General features: G+C 48.6%; 1 protein-coding gene across 1 annotated transcript in view; it reads left to right on the top strand.

Moving 5' to 3' along the window:
* Positions 1 to 22229, top strand: part of LY75 (lymphocyte antigen 75) — a 153689-nt gene that overhangs the window by 39119 nt on the left and 92341 nt on the right. The window contains 3 exon segments of the mRNA XM_075317259.1: positions 4657 to 4821; positions 14323 to 14433; positions 21927 to 22070. Coding sequence (XP_075173374.1) covers positions 4657 to 4821; positions 14323 to 14433; positions 21927 to 22070 — 420 coding nt within the window.

Raw genomic sequence — 22229 nt, 5'->3', positions numbered from 1 at the left:
TGAATCTATGGGTGATGAGGCGGACGTAACTGATCAGGATTCTGATCCTGGGACCGCTCTCAATCTAGATACACCAGATGGTGACGCCATAGTTAATGATCTTATAGCATCCATCAATAAGATGTTAAATATTTCTCCACCAGCTCCTCTTGTAGAGGAGTCAGCTTCGCAGCACGAGAGAATCCATTTCAGATATCCCAAGCGTACATTAAGCACTTTTCTGGACCACGCTGACTTTAGAGACGCAATCCAGAAACCCCACGCTTATCCGGAAAGGCGTTTTTCTAAACGGCTTAAAGATACACGCTATCCTTTTCCCCCTGAGGTGGTCAAGGGTTGGACCCAGTGTCCAAAAGTGGATCCTCCAATTTCCAGGCTTGCAGCTAGATCCTTGGTTGCAGTTGAAGATGGAGCGGCACTTAAAGATGCCACTGACAGGCAGATGGAGCTCTGGCTGAAATCCATCTATGAAGCTATTGGAGCGTCGTTAGCGCCATCTTTTGCTGCCGTATGGGCACTCCAAGCTATCTCAGCCGGGCTTGTGCAAGTCGACTCAGTCACACGTGCATTTGCCCCGCAGGTAGCACCATTGACCTCGCAAATGGCGGCATTCGCGTCGTACGCGATTAATGCTGTTCTTGACGCTACAAGCCGTACGGCAGTGGCGTCAGCCAACTCCGTTGTTTTGCGTAGGGCCCTGTGGTTGAGACATTGGAAGGCAGATTCTCATTCCAAGAAGTGCTTAACCAATTTGCCTTTTTCTCGTGACCGATTGTTTGGAGAGCGTTTGGATGAAATCATCAAACACTCCAAGGGTAAGGACTCATCCTTACCGCAACACAGACAAAACAAACCCCAACAGAGGAGGGGTCAGTCTGGTTATCGGTCCTTTCGAGGACCGGGCAGGTCCCAATTTTCCTCGTCAAAAAAGACTCAAAAAGATCAGAGACGCTCAGATTCTTGGAGGTCTCAGTCACGCCCAAAAAAGACAGCCGGAGGAACCGTTGCCAAGACGGCGTCCTCATGACTTGCAGTCTCCGATTCCCACACCCTCGGTCGGTGGGAGGCTTTCCCACTTTGGCGACATTTGGCTGTCACGCGTCAAAGACCGTTGGGTGAGGGATATTCTGTCTCACGGGTACAGGATAGAGTTCAGTTCTCGTCCGCCAACTCGTTTCTTCAGAACTTCTCCACCACCAGACCGAGCCGATGCTCTGTTGCAGGCGGTGGCCGCTCTAAAGGCGGAAGGAGTGGTGACCTCCGTCCCTCTTCAGGAACAAGGTCACGGTTTTTACTCCAATCTGTTTGTGGTCCCAAAAAAGGACGGATCGTATCGACCCGTCCTGGATCTAAAGTTGCTCAACAGACACGTAAAAGTCAGGAGGTTCCGGATGGAATCCCTACGCTCCGTCATAGCCTCAATGTCTCAAGGAGATTTTCTAGCATCAATAGACATCAAAGATGCGTATCTCCACGTGCCGATTGCGCCAGAGCATCAGCGTTTCCTACGCTTCGTCATACACGACGAACACCTGCAGTTCGTAGTGTTACCTTTCGGTCTGGCAACAGCCCCCCGGGTCTTCACCAAGGTCATGGCAGCAGTAGTAGCTGTCCTGCACTCGCAAGGTCACTCGGTCATCCCGTATCTAGACGACCTGCTTATAAAGGCACCCTCTCAAGAGGCATGCCAACACAGTCTGAAAGTGGCACTAGACACTCTCCAGAGTTTCGGGTGGATTATCAACTTTCCAAAGTCTCATCTAACCCCGACCCAATCACTGACTTATCTTGGCATGGAGTTTCATACTCTCTCAGCGATAGTGAAGCTTCCACTGGACAAGCAGTGTTCGCTGCGGACAGGAGTGCAATCTCTCCTTCAGAGCCAGTCACACTCACTGAGGCGCCTCATGCATTTCCTAGGAAAGATGGTAGCAGCAATGGAGGCGGTCCCGTTCGCGCAGTTTCATCTGCGCCCTCTACAATGGGACATTCTACGCCAATGGGATGGGAAGTCGACGTCCCTCGACAGGACTGTCTCCCTCTCTCAGACTGCCAAGGACTCTCTGCGTTGGTGGCTTCTCCCCACCTCATTGTCACAGGGAAAGTCGTTCCTACCCCCATCCTGGGCAGTGGTCACGACGGATGCGAGCCTATCAGGGTGGGGAGCGGTGTTTCTCCACCACAGGGCTCAGGGGACGTGGACTCAGGAAGAGTCCACCCTGCAGATCAATGTTCTGGAAATCAGAGCAGTCTATCTTGCTCTGCGAGCCTTCCAACAATGGCTGGAAGGCAAGCAGATTCGGATTCAGTCGGACAATTCCACGGCGGTGGCGTACATCAACCACCAAGGGGGAACACGCAGTCGCCAAGCCTTTCAAGAAGTCCGGCGGATTTTGACGTGGGTGGAAAGCAAAGCGTCCACCATATCCGCAGTTCACATCCCAGGCGTGGAAAACTGGGAAGCAGACTTTCTCAGTCGCCAGGGCATGGACGCAGGGGAATGGTCCCTTCACCCGGACGTGTTTCAGCAGATCTGTTGCCGCTGGGGGACGCCGGACGTCGATCTGATGGCGTCACGGCACAACAACAAGGTCCCAGTTTTCATGGCACGGTCTCACGATCACCGAGCGCTGGCGGCAGACGCCTTGGTTCAGGATTGGTCGCAATTCCGACTACCCTATGTGTTCCCACCTCTAGCATTGTTGCCCAGAGTTCTCCGGAAAATCAGGTCCGACTGCCATCGAGCCATTCTCGTCGCTCCAGACTGGCCAAGAAGGTCGTGGTACCCGGATCTGTGGCATCTCACGGTAGGCCAACCATGGGCACTACCAGACCGTCCAGATTTGCTGTCTCAAGGGCCGTTTTTCCATCTGAATTCTGCGGCCCTGAACCTGACTGTGTGGCCATTGAGTCCTGGATCCTAGCGGCCTCAGGTTTATCTCATGAAGTAGTTGCCACAATGAGACAGGCTAGAAAACCATCCTCAGCTAAGATCTATCACAGGACGTGGAAGATATTCTTAGCTTGGTGCTCGGCTCAGAGGGTTTCTCCCTGGCCATTTGCATTGCCAATTTTTCTTTCCTTCCTGCAGTCTGGGTTGGAAAAAGGTTTGTCGCTTAGCTCTCTTAAGGGTCAAGTCTCCGCGCTATCCGTATTCTTTCAGAAGCGCTTGGCACGGCTTTCTAAAGTACGCACGTTTCTCCAAGGAGTTTGTCATATCGTTCCTCCTTACAGACGGCCATTGGAACCCTGGGATCTAAACAAGGTTCTCATTGCTCTCCAGAAGCCGCCTTTCGAGCCTTTGAAAGAGGTTTCCCTTTCTCGGCTTTCACAAAAAGTGGTTTTTCTTGTGGCGGTCACGTCTCTTCGTAGAGTGTCCGAGCTAGCGGCGTTATCTTGCAAATCTCCCTTCCTGGTGTTTCACCAAGACAAGGTAGTACTGCGTCCAATTCCAGAGTTTTCTCCCAAGGTGGTTTCTTCCTTTCATCTCAATCAGTATATTACTTTGCCATCTTTGTGTCCGCATCCAGTTCACCAATTTGAAAAAGGTTTACATCTGTTGGACCTGGTGAGAGCACTCAGGATTTACATTTCTCGCACGGCGCCTATGCGCCGTTCTGATGCGCTCTTTGTCCTAGTCGCTGGTCAGCATAAGGGATCGCAAGCTTCCAAATCCACCCTGGCGCGGTGGATCAAGGAACCAATTCTTCACACATACCGTTCTGCTGGGCTTCCGATTCCATCTGGACTGAAGGCCCATTCTACCAGAGCCGTGGGTGCGTCCTGGGCATTGCGGCATCAGGCTACGGCTCAGCAGGTGTGCCAGGCGGCTACCTGGTCGAGTCTGCACACGTTTACCAAACACTATCAAGTGCATACCTACGCTTCGGCAGATGCCAGCCTAGGTAGACAGGTCCTTCAGGCGGCGGTGGCCCACCTGTAGGAAAGGGCTGCCTGACAGCCCGATCACGAGGTATCTTTTTACCCACCCAGGGACTGCTTTTGGACGTCCCAATTGTCTGGGTCTCCCAATTAGGAGCGAAAAAGAAGAAGGGAATTTTGTTTACTTACCGTAAATTCCTTTTCTTCTAGCTCCAATTGGGAGACCCAGCACCCGCCCTATTGTTCTTAGGGTTTCGTTTTTCGGGTGCACATGTTGTTCATGTTGTTTCTTAAGTTCTCCGATCTTGTTATCGGATTGAATTTGTTTTTTGAAACTGTTATTGGCTTTCCTCCTTCTTGCTTTGGTACTAAAACTGAGGAATCCGTACTCCTACGGGAGGGTGTATAGCCAGAAGGGGAGGGGCCTTACACTTTTAAGTGTAGTACTTTGTGCGGCCTCCGGAGGCAGTAGCTATACACCCAATTGTCTGGGTCTCCCAATTGGAGCTAGAAGAAAAGGAATTTACGGTAAGTAAACAAAATTCCCTTCTTTGTACTATAAAAAAACTCTTGTCCTCTTTTCTCTAATATGCCTTTGAGTTTGTGCGATGTGTAAGGACTGGACACAATTGTATGGTGGTCAGAAGTATTTTTCTCGTATAGGGTATTTTATGAGCATAGACCAATGGGGTATAACCAATGCAATAAAATAGCCGAAAGGTAAGTTGTATATTGAGCACATTGTAATCTGATGATTTCTTCCTCCCTCTCTAGTGAGTGATTGTAGTGGATCTTGGAGCCCGAATTTAGCGCTCCAGCAATGCTACCAGTTCAATGCAAACGCTCTCCTGAAGTGGAAGGAAGCGTATCTATCGTGCCGAAGCCAAGGTGCCGATTTACTGAGCATATCCAGTCCAGATGAGTTACAGCACATCATCGGTGAGTTCACCTCAACCAAACTGTTGCATGTCCCTCTTCGGTGTTTTTCATGTTCCCTGTTTATCTCTACCCCCTGGTTCATTTTCCGACACACCAGTTGGTGGATGAAGTAGTGATTATTATGCTCAGTGATTTGGCTTCACACAGTCATTTCCGAATACTTCCGATTTGTCAATGGTAAAACCAGGTGATATTTGGACAGTGACTCAAGTTTTGGCATTTTAGCTGTTTACTAAAACATATTCAAGATAGTTATATATTCAGTATGGGCTTAAAGTGCAGGCTGTCAACTTTACTTTTGAGGGAATTCACATCCTAATTAAAGGAAGGGTTTAGGAAGTACAGCTCTTTAATATATAGCTGCCTCTTATTCAAAGGACCAAAAGCAATTTGACAATTATCTCAAAAGCTGTTTTTACTGGGCTGCAATTTTCTCATTAATCATCAGTTAAGCAGGAAAAAGGTCTGGAGCTGATTCTAGGTGTGGCTTTTGTATTTGGAAGCCGTTGCTGGGAACCGACAACACTTTCTCAAAAGAGCTCTCGGTGATGAGAAACAGACCATCATTAGGCTGAAAAAAAGAGAAATCCATCAGAGAGAACATAAATGTTAGGAGTGGTGAAATCAACAGTTTGGTACATTCTGGAAAAAAAAATCACACTGATGAGATTGGGAACTTAAAAAGGCCTGGATGTCAACAGAAGACAACAGTGGTGGATGATCGCAGAATCCTTTCCATGTTGGAGAAAAATCTTTCACAACGTCCATAAAGGGGAAGAACACTCTCCTGGAAGTCGGTGTTTCAGTATCTAAGCCTACCATAAGGAGAGACTTCATAAGTGCAAATACAGAAGGTTAATCACAAGGTGCAAAACTATAATCAGGCTTAAAAATAGAAAGGCCAGATTAGACTTTGCCAAAAACAACTAAAGAAGCCGCCCAGGTCTGGAAAAGTGATCTGTGGACAGATGAAACTGTATAAGGTGTGTGTATGTATGTGTGTGTGTGTGTGTATATATGTGTATATATATATATATATATATATATATATATGACGCACTTTTTTCCCCCTGAAAGTGGGTGTGCGTCTAATGGTCTGAATGTAGGGCATGGCTGCGGGGAATGAGGGTGCTGCAGTGGAGCGGGTCATCGGGGGCATGAGCAGGCTGCCGCCTGCCGTGACCACGTGGGCCCGCTCATTACATATGCACACCCATCCTCCAGCCCATCTCTAAGCGCTGAAGCTGGCACTGACAGGTGGGCGGGGATGCGCGCATGATTAACAGCTGGCCGTGATCACCCCTGGCAACTACAGCCTGGAGTGATCATGCTCAGCTGTATTCACTGCCCCCCGCGCGTCATCATCAGCACGGGGCGCAGTGAATCAATGTACTCAACGTTCACCTGCAGCATCGCGATGTCCTCCAGTCTGCCGGCCGCGGCTGTATGGAAGCTAGCAGGGCTCACAGCGATGACGTCATCGCTGTGCGCACGTGTCCAAACAGCCGCACCGGCAGAATGGAGGACATCCTGATGCCGCAAGGAACGTGGCCAGCTCAACACAGCGCTGCCGGAACAGACAGGAGGAGAAGCGACGCTGCGTGGAACGAGGAAAGGTGAGTGTAAACGTTTATTTTTTTTGTGTGCCGCAGGATGGGGGTATATGAGCAGGATGATGAGGGTATATGAGCAGGATGATGGGGGTATATGAGCAGGATGATAGGGGTATATGAGCAGGATGATGGGGGTATATCTGCAGGATGATGGGGATATATAGCAGGATGATGGGGGGTATATGACGAGGATGATGGGGATATATAGCACAATGATGGGGGTATATGAGCAGGATGAAGGGGGTATATGAGCAGGATGAAGGGGGTATATGAGCAGGATGATAGGGGTATATGAGCAGGATGATGGGGGTATATCTGCAGGATGATGGGGATATATAGCAGGATGATGGGGGTATATGAGCAGGATGAAGGGGGTATATGAGCAGGATGAAGGGGGTATATGAGCAGGATGATGGGGGTATATGAGCAGGATGATGGGGGTATATGAGCAGGATGAAGGGGGTATATGAGCAGGATGATAGGGGTATATGAGCAGGATGATGGGGGTTATATCTGCAGGATGATGGGGATATATAGCAGGATGATGGGGGTATATGAGCAGGATGAAGGGGGTATATGAGCAGGATGAAGGGGGTATATGAGCAGGATGAAGGGGGTATATGAGCAGGATAATGGGGGTATATGAGCAGGATGATGGCGTATATAGCAGGATGGGAGCACATACCAGGATGGCAGTATATAGCAAGATGGGGCTATACCAGGATGAGGGACATAAATATATACACAAGGCAAGAGGATCATTACCAGGTTGCGGCACCTTAGTAGAGAATTTGGGAACATTACCCCCATAATAGTGTCAGCAGCAGATCATCGCCCCATAACAGTGTGTCATGACCACATTTTTTGCTTAAAGTTTTATTTCCCTATTTTCCGTCTCTAAAACCAGGGTGCGTCTTATGGTCCGGTGCGTCTTATAGTCCAAAAAATACGGTATATGAGAAAAAATTCCAGCCGCGCACTGTGAAAAACCAAAATAAATTCTACCTTATACATAAATGGAGGTATTTAGAATATTATAATGGCCATTATAATACCAGCCCAGCTGTGTGAGTGTGTATGTGTGTGTGTGTATATATAATATATATATGTATATATAATATATATATGATACTATGTTGATGCACTGGTCCTGAAGAAGTATATCCTCGAAACGCGTAGACCGATGGAATAAAAGAATACGTTTATAACATCAACGTGCTACATCTTCATTTTGGCTGATGCGCGGCATTAACCCCCTCTTCACTCTGATTTGTATGCATATATATATTATACACACAATGGGAAAAATTAAGTATTTGATACACGGATGATTCCCACCTACCAAGAATGAGGGGGTCTGTAATTTTTATCATAAGTAAGAAACACAGCTCAACACTCAACTCAAACGGATACCCGGATAATCGTCGCTGGCGGTCACAATTTGCAAGTCAAAAAGGGAAATTAGATCCAGCATTCCGTTCTTCAGAAAAATTATATATTTATTACTCCATTAAATTTCGGAAAATGCATGTTCCGAGCCTTAGCTCCCGCCTAATCTTGGAACATGCATTTTATTATTGGAATTTCTCTTATCAAATCAGAATGGGGTTAAAAACATTTTGTAATATTTTGTCTGATTTGACACAGAAATGTAATATTTGAAATGATTGAACATAAGAAAAACATGGCTGTCTTATTACAAAAATGCGGCAGCCCCATCCCCCCCCCCCTTCCCGTCTATAGGTGCAGTCCGGTATTGCAGCTTGGCTCCATAGAAGTGAACTTTCAATACCGGATACATCCTGTTGACAGGGGTAAATGTAGAACAGGCCCTTTAATATGGTTTGGACATTTCTGGACTCTGGTGGGGGCTGAGATGAGATGAAATTCTAACTACCCAAGTCTTGAATTAGAAAAGTCTATTATCCTGCAGTTTTCTCCCCCTATAATATGATATACTGTATGTCCGCTATGGAGTAATGACTGTGGATCGCGCACCACTGGAGAAATTAGATTTTATGCCCGTTGACAATTGGCAACACCTGTTTATTGCACTCAGTGTTATACACAGTGCGGTATAACCAGTGTGAACTCCGTCTCCTGAACTGGAAACACACAAAGGTGTTGATCTATTTGCCAGTATCTGGTTAATAAGCAACTGCAGAGTCTTATTTACACAGCAAAACGTTCGCTATTGTTCCTTATGACTCATATATTCTCGGATCTCGTATATAAGAGTCATTTCCAACGTGATATTTCCCCTCTGCTAAAGTTCAGCCAAAGTCTTGGTATCGGACAGACGTCATGCGCTTGGCCAATCCAGACTTCTACGTTCTACTTCGCATGGTGCAATTTTTGGGCCTGATATGATGCACGCATCAAGGATGAATCCCGCTACTTAGCTGTAGAGCTTGACGTGACCGGGGGTGTGTTTAATGGCTGGATAGAGATAAGTAGAACTTAGGGTGACCGGGGGTGTGCCATGTGTGTAACAGCTGGATAGGGCTGAATAGACCTTAAGGTGACCGGGGGGGTGTAACGACTTGATAGGGTTAAGTATAGCTTGAGGTGAACAGGAGTGTGCGTAATGCCTGGAAAGGGCTAAGTAGAGCTTGAGGGTAATAGGGGTGTGCGTAACGACTTGATAGGGCTAAGTATAGCTTAAGGTGACTTGGGGTGGGCGTAACGGCTGAATAGGGCTAAATAGAGATCAAGGTGACCAGGCGTATGCGTAACAACTAGAGTTAGAGGTGACCAGGGGTGTGAGTATTGGTTGGATAGAGCTAAATAGAGCTTGAGGTGACCGGGTGTGTGCGTAACTGCTGGATAGAGCTAAATAGAGCTTGAGGTGACCGGGTGTGTGCGTAACTGCTGAATATGGCTAAGTAGAGCTCAACGTGACTGAAGGATGTGCGTAATGCCTGGATATGGCTAAGTGGAGCTTGAGGTGACCGGGGGTGTGCGTAAGGGCTGGATAGAGATACATAGAGCTCAATGTGACAGGGGGCGGGCATGATGGCTTGATCGGGCTAAATAGAGCTCGAGGTGACAGGGGTGTGCATAACAGCTGGATAGGGCTACATAGAGCTTAAGGTGACCACGGTTGTGCATAACGGCTGAATAGGGCTAAATAGAACTTGAGGTGATGGGGGGGGGGGGGTGAAATGGCTACTTAGGGCTAAGTAAAACTTAAGGTGAATTGGGGTGTGCATAAAATCTGGATAGAGCTAAGAAGATCTCGAGGTGACCGGAGGTGGGGTGGGGGTGTAATGATTGGATCGGGCTAAGTAGAGCTTCAAGTGACCGGGGTGTGTAACGGCTGGATAGGGCTACTGCAATCATGCATTCAGCTAAAACTACACACCATGAATAGCTCCTTATGTATATTTTAAACGATTGTGCCACTACTTTTGTATTGATGACCTATTCCTTCGTTGGCAAAAAAAGTCATGCTTTATCCAAGAAACGGAGGATACAATTAAAAAGCAAAAATAAAAACATCGCATACTTAAGAGGTTAAAGAAGACGTGTTCAGCTGCATATACTTTTTTTATGCAGGACGCTGGGGTTTGGAATCGGATAGTCATCTATTTATTTTACCCCCTTATATAGCGCTATTATTATTATTATTATTATTATTATTATTTATTTATAGAGCACCATTAATTCCATGGTGTTGTACATGAGAAGGGAGCTACATACAAAATACAAGTTTCAATAGACAGACTAGTACAGAGGGAAGAAGGCCCTACCCTTGCGGGATTACATTCTATAGGATTTTGGGGAGGATACAGTAGGTGGGGTGTAGGTGGGGCAGCAGCTCTGCACGGTGGTCGGTGGCAGCTCCTTCTAAATTGTCCATCGTTTCTGTGAAGAGAAGTAAAGTCTCCATGACGGAAATAGAAAAAGATTATAGAAATTCCCAGGCCTCTCACCACATTTTCTTCTAGGGTACAATTTTAATGTAAAAAATTTCCCGTTAGTCACACTTATGGGAATCCCCTCCGTACACTATAAATGTGAAGGGAATCCTTATAATGCAATCCTCTTTAACTTTTGTTTTTCTTTCTTTTTTTTTTTTTGTTTTTGTCCAATAAAATATTAAAATATGCTGATTTATACAGGGGCAGCAAGAAATCCCACTAATTATTTGTATCGCTTTGATAGGATATAACCGCAGCTTACGTCACAATAATGTGCACATGGTGCCTATTAGCCAGTAATTACCATGTTTTTTTGTTTTTTGGGAGAAGACTGTGGGTGGGTGCGTGCGTGGGTGGGTGCGTGCGTGGGTGGGTGTGTGCGTGGGTGTGTGGGTGGGTGGGTGTGTGGGTGCAGGGCCAGATTAAGGTTGGTGGGGGGCCCCTGGGCAGAAAATCTGGTGGGGGCCCCATAACGTTAACATTTTTAGCCATAACAGTAGAGCACGAACTGTAGCATTTAGATATAAATCCAATGAACATTTATCTTATCCTGTTCTGCCACATTCAGATTTACAGGACTACAATACAGACACAGTCCATGATCACTCACAACAGTCACTTATACACAGAAAGTAGAGTTAAGGCTACTTTACACGTTTCGATCTCGTATGCGATCGCACCCGCCCCCATCGTATGTGCGGAACAGGCAATTTGTTGCCTGTGTCGCACAAGCGATTAACCCCCATCACACGTACTTACCTTCCAAATGACCTCGCTGTGGGCGGCGAACATCCACTTCCTGAAGTGGGAGGGACGTTCGGCGTCACAGCGACGTCACACAGCGGCCGGCCAATAGAAGCGGAGGGGAGGAGATGAGCGGGACGTAAACATTCCGCCCACCTCCTTCCTTCCGCATTGCCGGCGGGACGCAGGTAAGCTGTGTTCATCGTTCCCGGGTTGTCACACGGTGCGATGTGTGCTGCCTCAAGAACGATGAACAACCAGACGTTCAATTTTTAGAAAATGAACGACGTGTCAGCGATCAACGTTTTAATGCACAATTAGGGTCGCTCGTAGCTGTCACACACTACAATATCACTAACGATGCTGGATGTGCGTCACTTACGACGTGACCCCGCCGACACATCGTTAGATATATTGTAGCGTGTAAAGCCCGCTTTAGTCACACTTTTTTTTTTTTTTATTGATCCCAATGTTAAGGCAGCCAGGGCCGGCTCCAGGTCTTTGTGGCCTCCGGGTGAAAGAGTCTCAGTGGACCCCATCCACACACAGACACGCACATACACATACAGGCATACGTACATATACATATTTGAAGACAAATTCAGAAAAATACATATAATCAGACAACTATATGCACAGTCATATACACTGACTTACATGAAGACACAGACGCATTAGGGCTCGTGCGCACGTTGCGTAATTCCATGCATTTACGCTGCGTATAGCACTGCAGTGTAAATGCATGCGTCCTACGTCCCCTGCACAATCTATGTAGATTGTGCATGATACGTGCACACGTTGCTTTTATGAATGCAGCGATTTGGGTGCTGAAATGTTGACCCAAATCTGTGCGTTCATAAAGGGAGCATGTCAATTATTCCGTGCACCATGGATGCAGCTCCCACTCTGTCTATGGCGGGGGCAGCAGCCAGAGCGTATGAAATCGGCTTTTTTTGTACAGAAAAACTGCCTCCATTATGCAGTGTTTCTGCAGCGATTTGACGCGCACATGTGCTGTCAAATCGCTGCAGAATATTCAGCAGTTATGTGCACATGAGCCCTCACAGGTATTAATATGGGGAAGTCGCCAGCAGCCTCACTCACCTCTCCCGCTTGTTTCCGTCCAGCTCCTTCAGGACATGTGGCTGTGTTTCACGATGTCTGTCACTAACAGACATGACTGCACACTGACAGTACTGCTGTATAAACATCACAGGAGGGGCTGGGGGCTACAATATATACATTACAGGAGGGGCAGGGGGCATAGACGTTACTGGAGTGGCAAACAGCTCTGGTGGTGTACTCATTACTGGGATGGGTGACATAGCGCTCTGGGGAACCCATATAGTTCTGGGTGGGGGGGGGGCCCGCACAGACTGCTCTAATTCATATACACACACACACACACACACACACACACACACACACACACACAGTACTGCTTCTTACACACACAGCTCTGACACACACACACACACACACTCTACAATGCACCCCCTACACACACACACACACACACACACAATACACCCCCCATCATCCCCTACACACACACACACACACACACACACACACTGCACCCCACATCACCTCCTACACACACACACACAATGCACCCCCATAACCCTCCCCCCACACACAATACAATGCACCCCTCATTACCCCTCCCCACACACACAATACAATGCATCCCTCATTACCCCTCCCCACACACACACACACACAATACAATGCACCCCTCATTACCCCTCCCCACACACACACAATACAATGCACCCCCCATTACCCCTCCCCCCACACACACAATACAATGCACCCCCCATTACCCCTCCCCCCACACGCAATAAATGCACCCCCCATTACCCCTCCCCCCACACACAATACAATGCACCCCCCATTACCCCTCCCCCCACACACACTACAATGCACCCTCCATTACCCCTCCCCCACAAACAATACAATGCACCCCTCATTACCCCTCCCCACACACACAATACAATGCACCCCCCATTACCCCTCCCCCTCAGATCTCATCACGTTGCTGCATGTCGGGGGCCCAGTCTCGGCGCGCTGTTCAAATGTAATTACGTCTGAAAGACGCAAATACATTTGAATAGGAACGGAAACAGGAAGCTGCGCTCCTCTGCACTGGGTGCATGCTGAACACAGTACACAGCAGAGCCGACAGAGCACAGTGCGCTGCCTCCTGCTCCTGCTAGTGTGCCTGGCATGCACACAGTGTAGAGGAGCGCAGCGGGGACAGCAGATACAGCGGCCCACCACACCGTGCCCCTGCTTCTAGGGGGGGGCAGCTGCCCCCCCCCCCCCCCGCCCCTCGCTGGGCACGGCCACAGCACATATCAGGGAGCATTAGCACACCTCTGACCCCGGAAGTGCAAGCGGCTGCTGGTACTTCCGGGGTCAATCAGTGTCCTGTGCCCGCAGTTTGTTTTCGCATCTTAAAGACACAGATGCAAATAAATAGCGGTGCTCCAACACCCCCCCCCTCCGAAAACACAGCTGATTTATTAGACTGTCTTTACGGAGGGGGAGAGGGTGTGAAGAAAAAATAAAAAATGCTGACAGGTGCTAGTGCCAAGTATGGTAGGAACCCCCTTAGAAGCTCTTTTGGTGGGTGCCCCTGGGCTGGAGCCCCGCCTGCCCCGCCTATAATCTGGCCCTGTGTGGGTGCATTTTGTGTGGGTAGGTGCGCGGGTCGGTATGTGTGTGTGGGTGCGTGGGTGGGTAGGTGCGTGCGTGTGTGCGTGTAAAAAAAAAACAAACAAAAGTTTGTCATCTTGCAGAGGCAATGGGATAATCTGTTGCAGCATGGGCGCACCATTTGGCGGCACACCGTGTCCACAAGTCTGTATGGTGGATCTCTAGTGCAGGCCGTGGCTGTGTTAAGTGTGCATTCATGTGGTTGTATTATGTCTGTAATCTGTATCTGGAGCATTTTCTGTACCGATGTATTTCCCTGGAAAAAATTCATGTATGCTCCATCGGATACTATATATACAAAGCCCTCTATGGCGGCACAAGTCTGTCCCAACTTTGTACCCCATGCATTAAAGGATTTAAGATAAAACCTCGTGGTGAAAACCATTTTTGCACTTTTTTTTATATTTGACATTGTGTGTACGTGTGTAAATTTAATATTTATTATAAAGCTATAGATGTTATATATTTTTTTTTTAATTATTTTTTTTTTTATTTTGCAGAAATTGAAGACCTTCCTGACTCCATATGGATTGGCCTTAATCATTTGGAGACTGGCGGTGGCTGGCAATGGTCAGACCATAGCCCCTTGAATTTTATCAACTGGGATGAAGGTATGTGAACTGAAATAGGGCATCCTCCGCTGATTAGCCCCCTTATCCTCTTAGTACAAATCTCCCCTTTCCTAGTACACAAAGTTACAAAACTGTGTTGGCCACAAACTTTACCATTATGATCCCTGACAATTCCCAGAGCCAAACTATCAAATTAGTAGTGGTAAGGTTGTCACACCATTGTAATTAATTGACGGCCAGTATCTATCTTGAATATAATTATTAAAGTATTATTTTTCTTCGGCGCTCCATTGGGAGACCCAGACGATTGGGTGTATAGCACTGCCTCCGGAGGCCACACAAAGCAATTACACTAAAAAGTGTAAGGCCCCTCCCCTTCTGGCTATACACCCCCAGTGGGATCACTAGCTCACCAGTTTTCTGCTTTGTGCGAAGGAGGTCAGACATCCACGCATAGCTCCACTGTTTAGTCAGCAGTAGCTGCTGACTATGTCGGATGGAAGAAAAGAGGGCCCATATGGGGCCCCCAGCATGCTCCCTTCTTTCCCCACTTGTGGTTTGTAAGGTTGAGGTACCCATTGCGGGTACAGAGGCTGGAGCCCACATGCTGTTTTTCCTTCCTCATCCCCCTGAGGGGCTCTGAGGAAGTGGGATCTTACCGGCCTCCAAGCCCTGAGGCCGGGCTCCGTCCACAGACCCATTGAACCTGCTGGATAAGGAGCCGGGGTACCGTTCAGGGACAAGGCCCTGCAACTTTCAGGTACTCTGTGTCCCCGTACAGACAGGCACGCACACGCCAGACTTGCTGGGTGTGTTAGTGCGCCGGGGACAGTAGCGCTGCACGCTGGGGTTTGAGTCACAGCAGCTTAGCTGTGTGACTTCATGTGCTGGGAACTACCGCGCCGGCCACTCTCGGAGCGGCGGCGCGGCTGGGACTTGTAGTGTGCCGGGGACTTAGCGCCGACCGCGCTTTTACGGCGGCGGCGCTTATAACTTTAGTCCCCGGCTTTTGCGGCCTAGCTCCGCTTCGTTCCCGCCCCCTCCCTGTCAATCAGGGAATGGGACAGACGCTGTGCAATCGTCAGCGCCGAGGGCTGGAGCCTTATTTACATGCTCCAGCCCTCTCACTAGGCACAGTGGGACGCAGTTTCCCGCTTTTGGTCTGAGCACGCCTAGGGCCCGCCCCCCCCCTCCACAGGACGCCGGCAGCCATTCCTGCATGCAGTCTGGCTGGAGGAAGGACACAGGCTCTGGGAGACCCAGACTAGGGATTTCTGGCGACCACACACCCGCGTTTAGCGGGCGGTAAGCAGCACATTAGTGCTGGCCCCACTAGTGCCACAGTGTAGTATTGGTGTACTTTTTTCTGTACCAGACATATATATATATATACTGTACTGTACGGTCGCTTCTTGGCTGTATACCCCTATATTGCTCTGAGGAGACAGCAACATGTCATCCACAACGCAAGGGTGCCAAGGCACGGGCTGTATACACTGCTTGTACAGCATGTGGGGCTAATCTACCAGCAGGCTCCAACGACTCTCATTGTGTGCAATGTTCAGTCCCAGTGGCACTTCGTCAGCCAGAGCCTATGGTGGTGGTAGCCCAGGCAGAGACGCCTGTGAACCCTGCCCCGGTGACGGGGACAGAATTTGCAGTCTTTGCTGATAAAATGTCTGTGACTATGACAAAAATCCTGGAGACCTTGCAGTCCAGGCCAGTTGCTCAGACCATGGACACTGCTGTGTCTATGTTCCCCGGTCCCTCTCAGTTGGAACTAATCCGTACTTCAAGGGGGTCCCAGGCATCACAGGCTGAGGGCTCTGACTCTGATGACAGTCCCAGGCCGCCTAAGCGAGCTCGCTGGGAGCGACCCTCCACGTCGTCACGCGGGTCAGGGTCTCAGCGAGAAGGGTCTCTATATGATGAGACAGAGATGGGTGATCAGGAGTCTGGTCCTGACACCGCACTCAATTTGGATACGCCAGATGGTGACGCCATGGTAAATGACCTTATAGCGGCCATCAATAGGCTGTTGGATATTTCTCCCCCAGCTCCTTCAGCAGAGGAGGCAGCTGCCCAGCAGGAGAAGTTCCATTTCCTGTATCCCAAGCGGAAATTGAGTACTTTTCTGGACCACTCTGACTTCAGAGAATCAGTCCAGAAACACCATGCTTATCCGGATAAGCGTTTTTCCAAACGTCTGAAGGATACACGTTATCCCTTTCCCCCTGACGTGGTCAAACGCTGGACCCAGTGTCCAAAAGTGGACCCTCCAATATCCAGGCTTGCAGCTAGATCCATAGTTGCAGTGGAGGATGGGGCTTCACTTAAAGATGCCAATGACAGACAGATGGACCTTTGGTTGAAATCTGTCTATGAAGCTATTGGCGCGTCGTTTGCTCCAGCATTCGCGGCCGTGTGGGCGCTCCAAGCTATTTCAGCTGGTCTGGCACAGGTGGAATCTTTCTTAAGTCCAGCAGTGCCGCAAGTGGCGTCCTTAACTACGCAAATGACTGCGTTTGCGACATACGCTATCAATGCGGTACTAGACTCTACGAGCCGTACCTCAATGGCATCCGCCAACTCTGTGGTTTTGCGCAGAGCCTTGTGGTTAAAAGAATGGAAAGCAGATTCTGCTTCTAAAAAATGTTTAACCAGCTTGCCATTATCTGGTGACAGACTGTTTGGTGAGCAATTGGCGGAAATCATTAAACAGTCCAAAGGTAAGGACTCTTCCTTACCCCAGCCCAGATCAAGCAAACCTCAACAGAGGAAGTGGCAGTCAAAGTTTCGGTCCTTTCGAGGCTCGGGCAAGCCCCAATTCTCCTCGTCCAAAGGGACTCAGAAAGAGCAAAGGAGCTCTGATTCCTGGCGGACTCACTCACGCCCCAAGAAAGCAACCGGAGGTACCGCTTCCAAGGCGGCTGCCTCATGACTTTCAGCCGCCTCCCTCCGCATCCTCGGTCGGTGGCAGGCTCTCCCGCTTTTGCGACATTTGGCTGCCACAGGTCAAAGACCGGTGGGTAACAGACATTTTGTCTCACGGGTACAGGATAGAGTTCAGTTCTCGTCCTCCGCCTCGGTTCTTCAGAACTTCCCCACATCCCGACCGAGCAGATGCCCTTCTGCAGGCGGTGCATTCTCTAAGAGCAGAAGGAGTGGTGGTCCCTGTTCCTCTTCGGGAACAAGGACAAGGTTTTTACTCCAATCTCTTTGTGGTGCCAAAAAAGGACGGCTCATTCCGTCCTGTTCTGGACCTAAAACTGCTCAACAAGCATGTGAACGCCAGGCGGTTCCGGATGGAATCCCTCCGCTCAGTCATTGCCTCAATGTCTCAAGGAGATTTCCTAGCATCAATAGACATCAAAGATGCTTATCTCCACGTGCCGATTGCTACGGAGCACCAACGCTTTCTACGCTTCGTGATAGGAGACGACCATCTTCAGTTCGTAGCTCTGCCATTTGGTCTGGCGACAGCCCCACGGGTGTTCACCAAGGTCATGGCGGCAGTGGTAGCAGTCTTGCACTCTCAGGGACACTCTGTGATCCCTTACTTGGACGATCTACTGGTCAAGGCACCCTCTCAGGAGGCATGCCAACACAGCCTGAATGTTGCGCTGGAGACTCTCCAGACGTTCGGGTGGATCATCAACTTCTCAAAGTCAAATCTGTTACCGACCCAATCACTGACGTATCTTGGCATGGAGTTTCATACTCTCTCAGCGATAGTGAAGCTTCCGCTGGACAAGCAGCGGTCACTACAGACTGGGGTGCAGGCTCTCCTTCAAAGTCAGTCGCACTCCTTAAGACGCCTCATGCACTTCCTCGGGAAGATGGTGGCGGCAATGGAGGCGGTTCCGTTTGCGCAGTTTCATCTGCGCCCACTTCAATGGGACATTCTCCGCCAATGGGACGGGAAGTCAACATCCCTGGACAGGAAAGTCTCCCTTTCCCAGACGGCCAAGGACTCTCTGCAGTGGTGGCTTCTTCCCACCTCATTATCACAGGGAAGATCCTTCCTACCACCGTCCTGGGCGGTGGTCACGACAGACGCGAGTCTGTCAGGATGGGGAGCAGTTTTTCTCCACCACAGGGCTCAGGGTACGTGGACCCAGCAGGAGTCCACCCTTCAGATCAATGTTCTGGAAATCAGAGCAGTGTATCTTGCCCTACTAGCCTTCCAGCAGTGGCTGGAAGGAAGGCAGATCCGAATTCAGTCGGACAACTCCACAGCGGTGGCATACATCAACCACCAAGGGGGGACACGCAGTCGGCAAGCCTTCCAGGAAGTCCGGCGGATTCTGATGTGGGTGGAAGCCACGGCCTCCACCATATCCGCAGTTCACATCCCCGGCGTAGAAAACTGGGAAGCAGACTTCCTCAGTCGCCAGGGCATGGACGCAGGGGAATGGTCCCTTCACCCGGACGTGTTTCAGGAAATCTGTCGCCGCTGGGGAAGGCCGGACGTCGACTTAATGGCGTCCCGGCACAACAACAAGGTCCCAACCTTCATGGCACGGTCTCGCGATCACAGAGCTCTGGCGGCAGACGCCTTAGTGCAAGATTGGTCGCAGTTCCGGCTCCCTTATGTGTTTCCACCTCTGGCACTCTTGCCCAGGGTGCTACGCAAGATCAGATCCGACTGCAGCCGCGTCATACTCGTCGCCCCAGACTGGCCAAGGAGGGCGTGGTATCCGGATCTGTGGCATCTCACGGTCGGCCAACCGTGGGCACTACCAGACCGACCAGACTTGCTGTCCCAAGGGCCGTTTTTCCATCGGAATTCTGCGGCCCTGAACCTGACTGTGTGGCCATTGAGTCCTGGATCCTAGCGTCTTCAGGATTATCCCAAGGGGTCGTTGCCACCATGAGACAGGCTAGGAAGCCCACGTCCGCTAAGATCTACCACAGAACGTGGAGGATATTCTTATCCTGGTGCTCTGCTCAGGGAGTGTCTCCCTGGCCATTTGCATTGCCTACATTTCTTTCTTTCCTGCAATCTGGGTTAGAAAAAGGTTTGTCGCTCGGCTCCCTTAAAGGGCAAGTCTCGGCGCTATCCGTCTTTTTTCAGAAGCGTCTAGCACGACTTTCTAAGGTACGCACGTTCCTGCAGGGGGTTTGTCATATCGTACCCCCGTACAGGCGGCCGTTAGATCCATGGGATCTGAACAGGGTACTGGTTGCCCTCCAGAAGCCGCCCTTCGAGCCTCTGAGGGAGGTTTCACTTTCTAGACTATCACAGAAAGTGGCTTTTCTGGTAGCGATCACATCTCTTCGGAGAGTGTCTGAGCTAGCAGCGCTGTCATCCAAGGCTCCCTTCCTGGTCTTCCACCAGGACAAGGTAGGGCTGCGACCCATTCAGGAGTTTCTCCCGAAGGTGGTATCCTCTTTTCATCTTAATCAGGATATCTCTTTGCCTTCTTTTTGTCCTCATGCAGTCCATCGCTATGAGAAGGATTTACATTTGTTAGATCTGGTGAGAGCACTCAGAATCTACATTTCCCGCACGGCGCCCCTGCGCCGTTCGGATGCACTCTTTGTCCTTGTCGCTGGTAAGCGCAAAGGGTCGCAGGCTTCCAAGGCCACCCTGGCTCGATGGATCAAAGAACCAATTCTTGAAGCCTACCGTTCTGCTGGGCTTCCGGTTCCATCAGGGCTGAAGGCCCATTCTACCAGAGCCGTGGGTGCGTCCTGGGCATTACGACACCAGGCTACGGCTCAACAGGTGTGCCAGGCAGCTACCTGGTCGAGTCTGCACACTTTCACCAAACATTATCAGGTGGTGCTTCGGCGGACGCCAGCCTAGGTAGAAGAGTCCTGCAGGCGGCAGTTGCCTCCCCGTAGGGGAGGGCTGTCTTTGCAGCTCTAACATGAGGTATTTCTTTACCCACCCAGGGACAGCTTTTGGACGTCCCAATCGTCTGGGTCTCCCAATGGAGCGCCGAAGAAGAAGGGAATTTTGTTACTTACCGTAAATTCCTTTTCTTCTAGCTCCTATTGGGAGACCCAGCACCCGCCCTGTTGTCCTTCGGGATTTTTGGTTGTTTTTCGGGTACACATGTTGTTCATGTTGAATGGTTTTCAGTTCTCCGACGTTACTTCGGAGTGAATTTGTTTAAACCAGTTATTGGCTTTCCTCCTTCTTGCTTTTGCACTAAAACTGGTGAGCCAGTGATCCCACTGGGGGTGTATAGCCAGAAGGGGAGGGGCCTTACACTTTTTAGTGTAATTGCTTTGTGTGGCCTCCGGAGGCAGTGCTATACACCCAATCGTCTGGGTCTCCCAATAGGAGCTAGAAGAAAAGGAATTTACGGTAAGTAACAAAATTCCCTTCTTTTTTTCCGTTAAAGAGAACTTGGCAGCTCTCTGCTTCATTTCTCGTCTTCCGTTCCGCTATTATTTCCCCTGTAAATTTAAAACTGAAATCTCTACAAAGGTTTAGTAAAACCAATATCAAACTTAAAGAAGTACTCCCATTCAAGTTTTTATCCTCTTCATATGTTGCAATCATCACATTGTAGTCCACTGTGTGCTTTACAATTGCTTATTTTGCCTTTCTACCCAGTTAATTCTTCCGTTTTCCATTAGGTCTTTGACCTCACGTGATTAAAAATAGACTAGCTGTATCCTTCTAACCTCTATGTTGAGACAGGAGTTTTTATCATGAGTCATCATGAGAACTAGATAAAAGCTGAAGGGAAAAAGCGCAATAGGGTCTTATCTGATGGACATATATGAGTAATAAGGAAATGGGCTCACCATATGGGGTTGTGTGTCACACAACCAGAATTAAAGCATGTAACCAGCTGTTGCTGAGTCCACGTGCTAAAGTCGAAGCAGATCAGGAACAGATCAGGTTATATCAGTGGGTATCCTGATGAAGTTAGGTGACACTTCGAAATGCGTTGAATAAAACCACCTTCATTTAGTTTTGAGGAATTTGTCATGTCTTCAGCAGGGCAGTTCCACATCTACTTTGTTCCTGATCATGAGAACTACAAAGTGTTTTCAGTGACCGCAAATTGTAGTTCTAATGATTACTCATGAAGAAAGAAAATTCCTATTTCTACATAGAAATATACTTAGAAGGATTCAGCTATACTGTTTTTTTAATCACGTGATGTCATAGACCTAATGGAAAACAGAAGAATTAACTGGGTAGAAGGGCAAAATGAGCAATTGTAAGTACACAGTGCTATATAATATGATGATTGCAATATATTTAGAAGAGAAAACTTTCATGTGAGTGCTTCTTTAAATTAGCATTTTCTCCATAGAGATAAATAATAAAAATACATGGCTGTATATAGGGGGAAAAAAAGGCTACACGGCAAGGAATAAAATCAGCCATCTATTATTTTGCCAGGCATTTTCACATAGGACTAAAGACCACATTCTTATACTGTAACTGGAGATTATTGCGTGTCTGGGACCATCTTCTTGTCTTGTGCCATCAGATAGTTTGGTGTCTTGTACATATCTGCTTCCAAGAAATGCAGTAACCCTTACTATTTTTATTTCTCTAGGAATTTCTGCATTTTCACTTATAGATGGTTCAAGTTGTGGAAAACTAAATGTGTCTTCTGGACAATTTGATATCTTTCCATGCGATGCTGCTCTGCCGTATGTTTGTAAGAAGGGAGTAAATGAGACAAAATCTGACCCTCCGGGTAAGATGTTTGGTCAAACTGACACTGTTCTTTTTTTTTTTATCAACGCAAAAAAAAAAAAAAAAATATATATATATATATATATATATATATATATATATATATATATATATATATATATATATATATATATATATATATATATGTGTATGTATGTGT

The sequence above is a fragment of the Anomaloglossus baeobatrachus genome, chromosome 7 (assembly GCF_048569485.1).
Source record: "Anomaloglossus baeobatrachus isolate aAnoBae1 chromosome 7, aAnoBae1.hap1, whole genome shotgun sequence".
In the NCBI taxonomy this organism is placed as follows: Eukaryota; Metazoa; Chordata; class Amphibia; order Anura; family Aromobatidae; genus Anomaloglossus; species Anomaloglossus baeobatrachus.
Note: the sequence above shows the minus strand (reverse complement) of the source record. Positions and strands in the feature narration are given on the sequence as shown.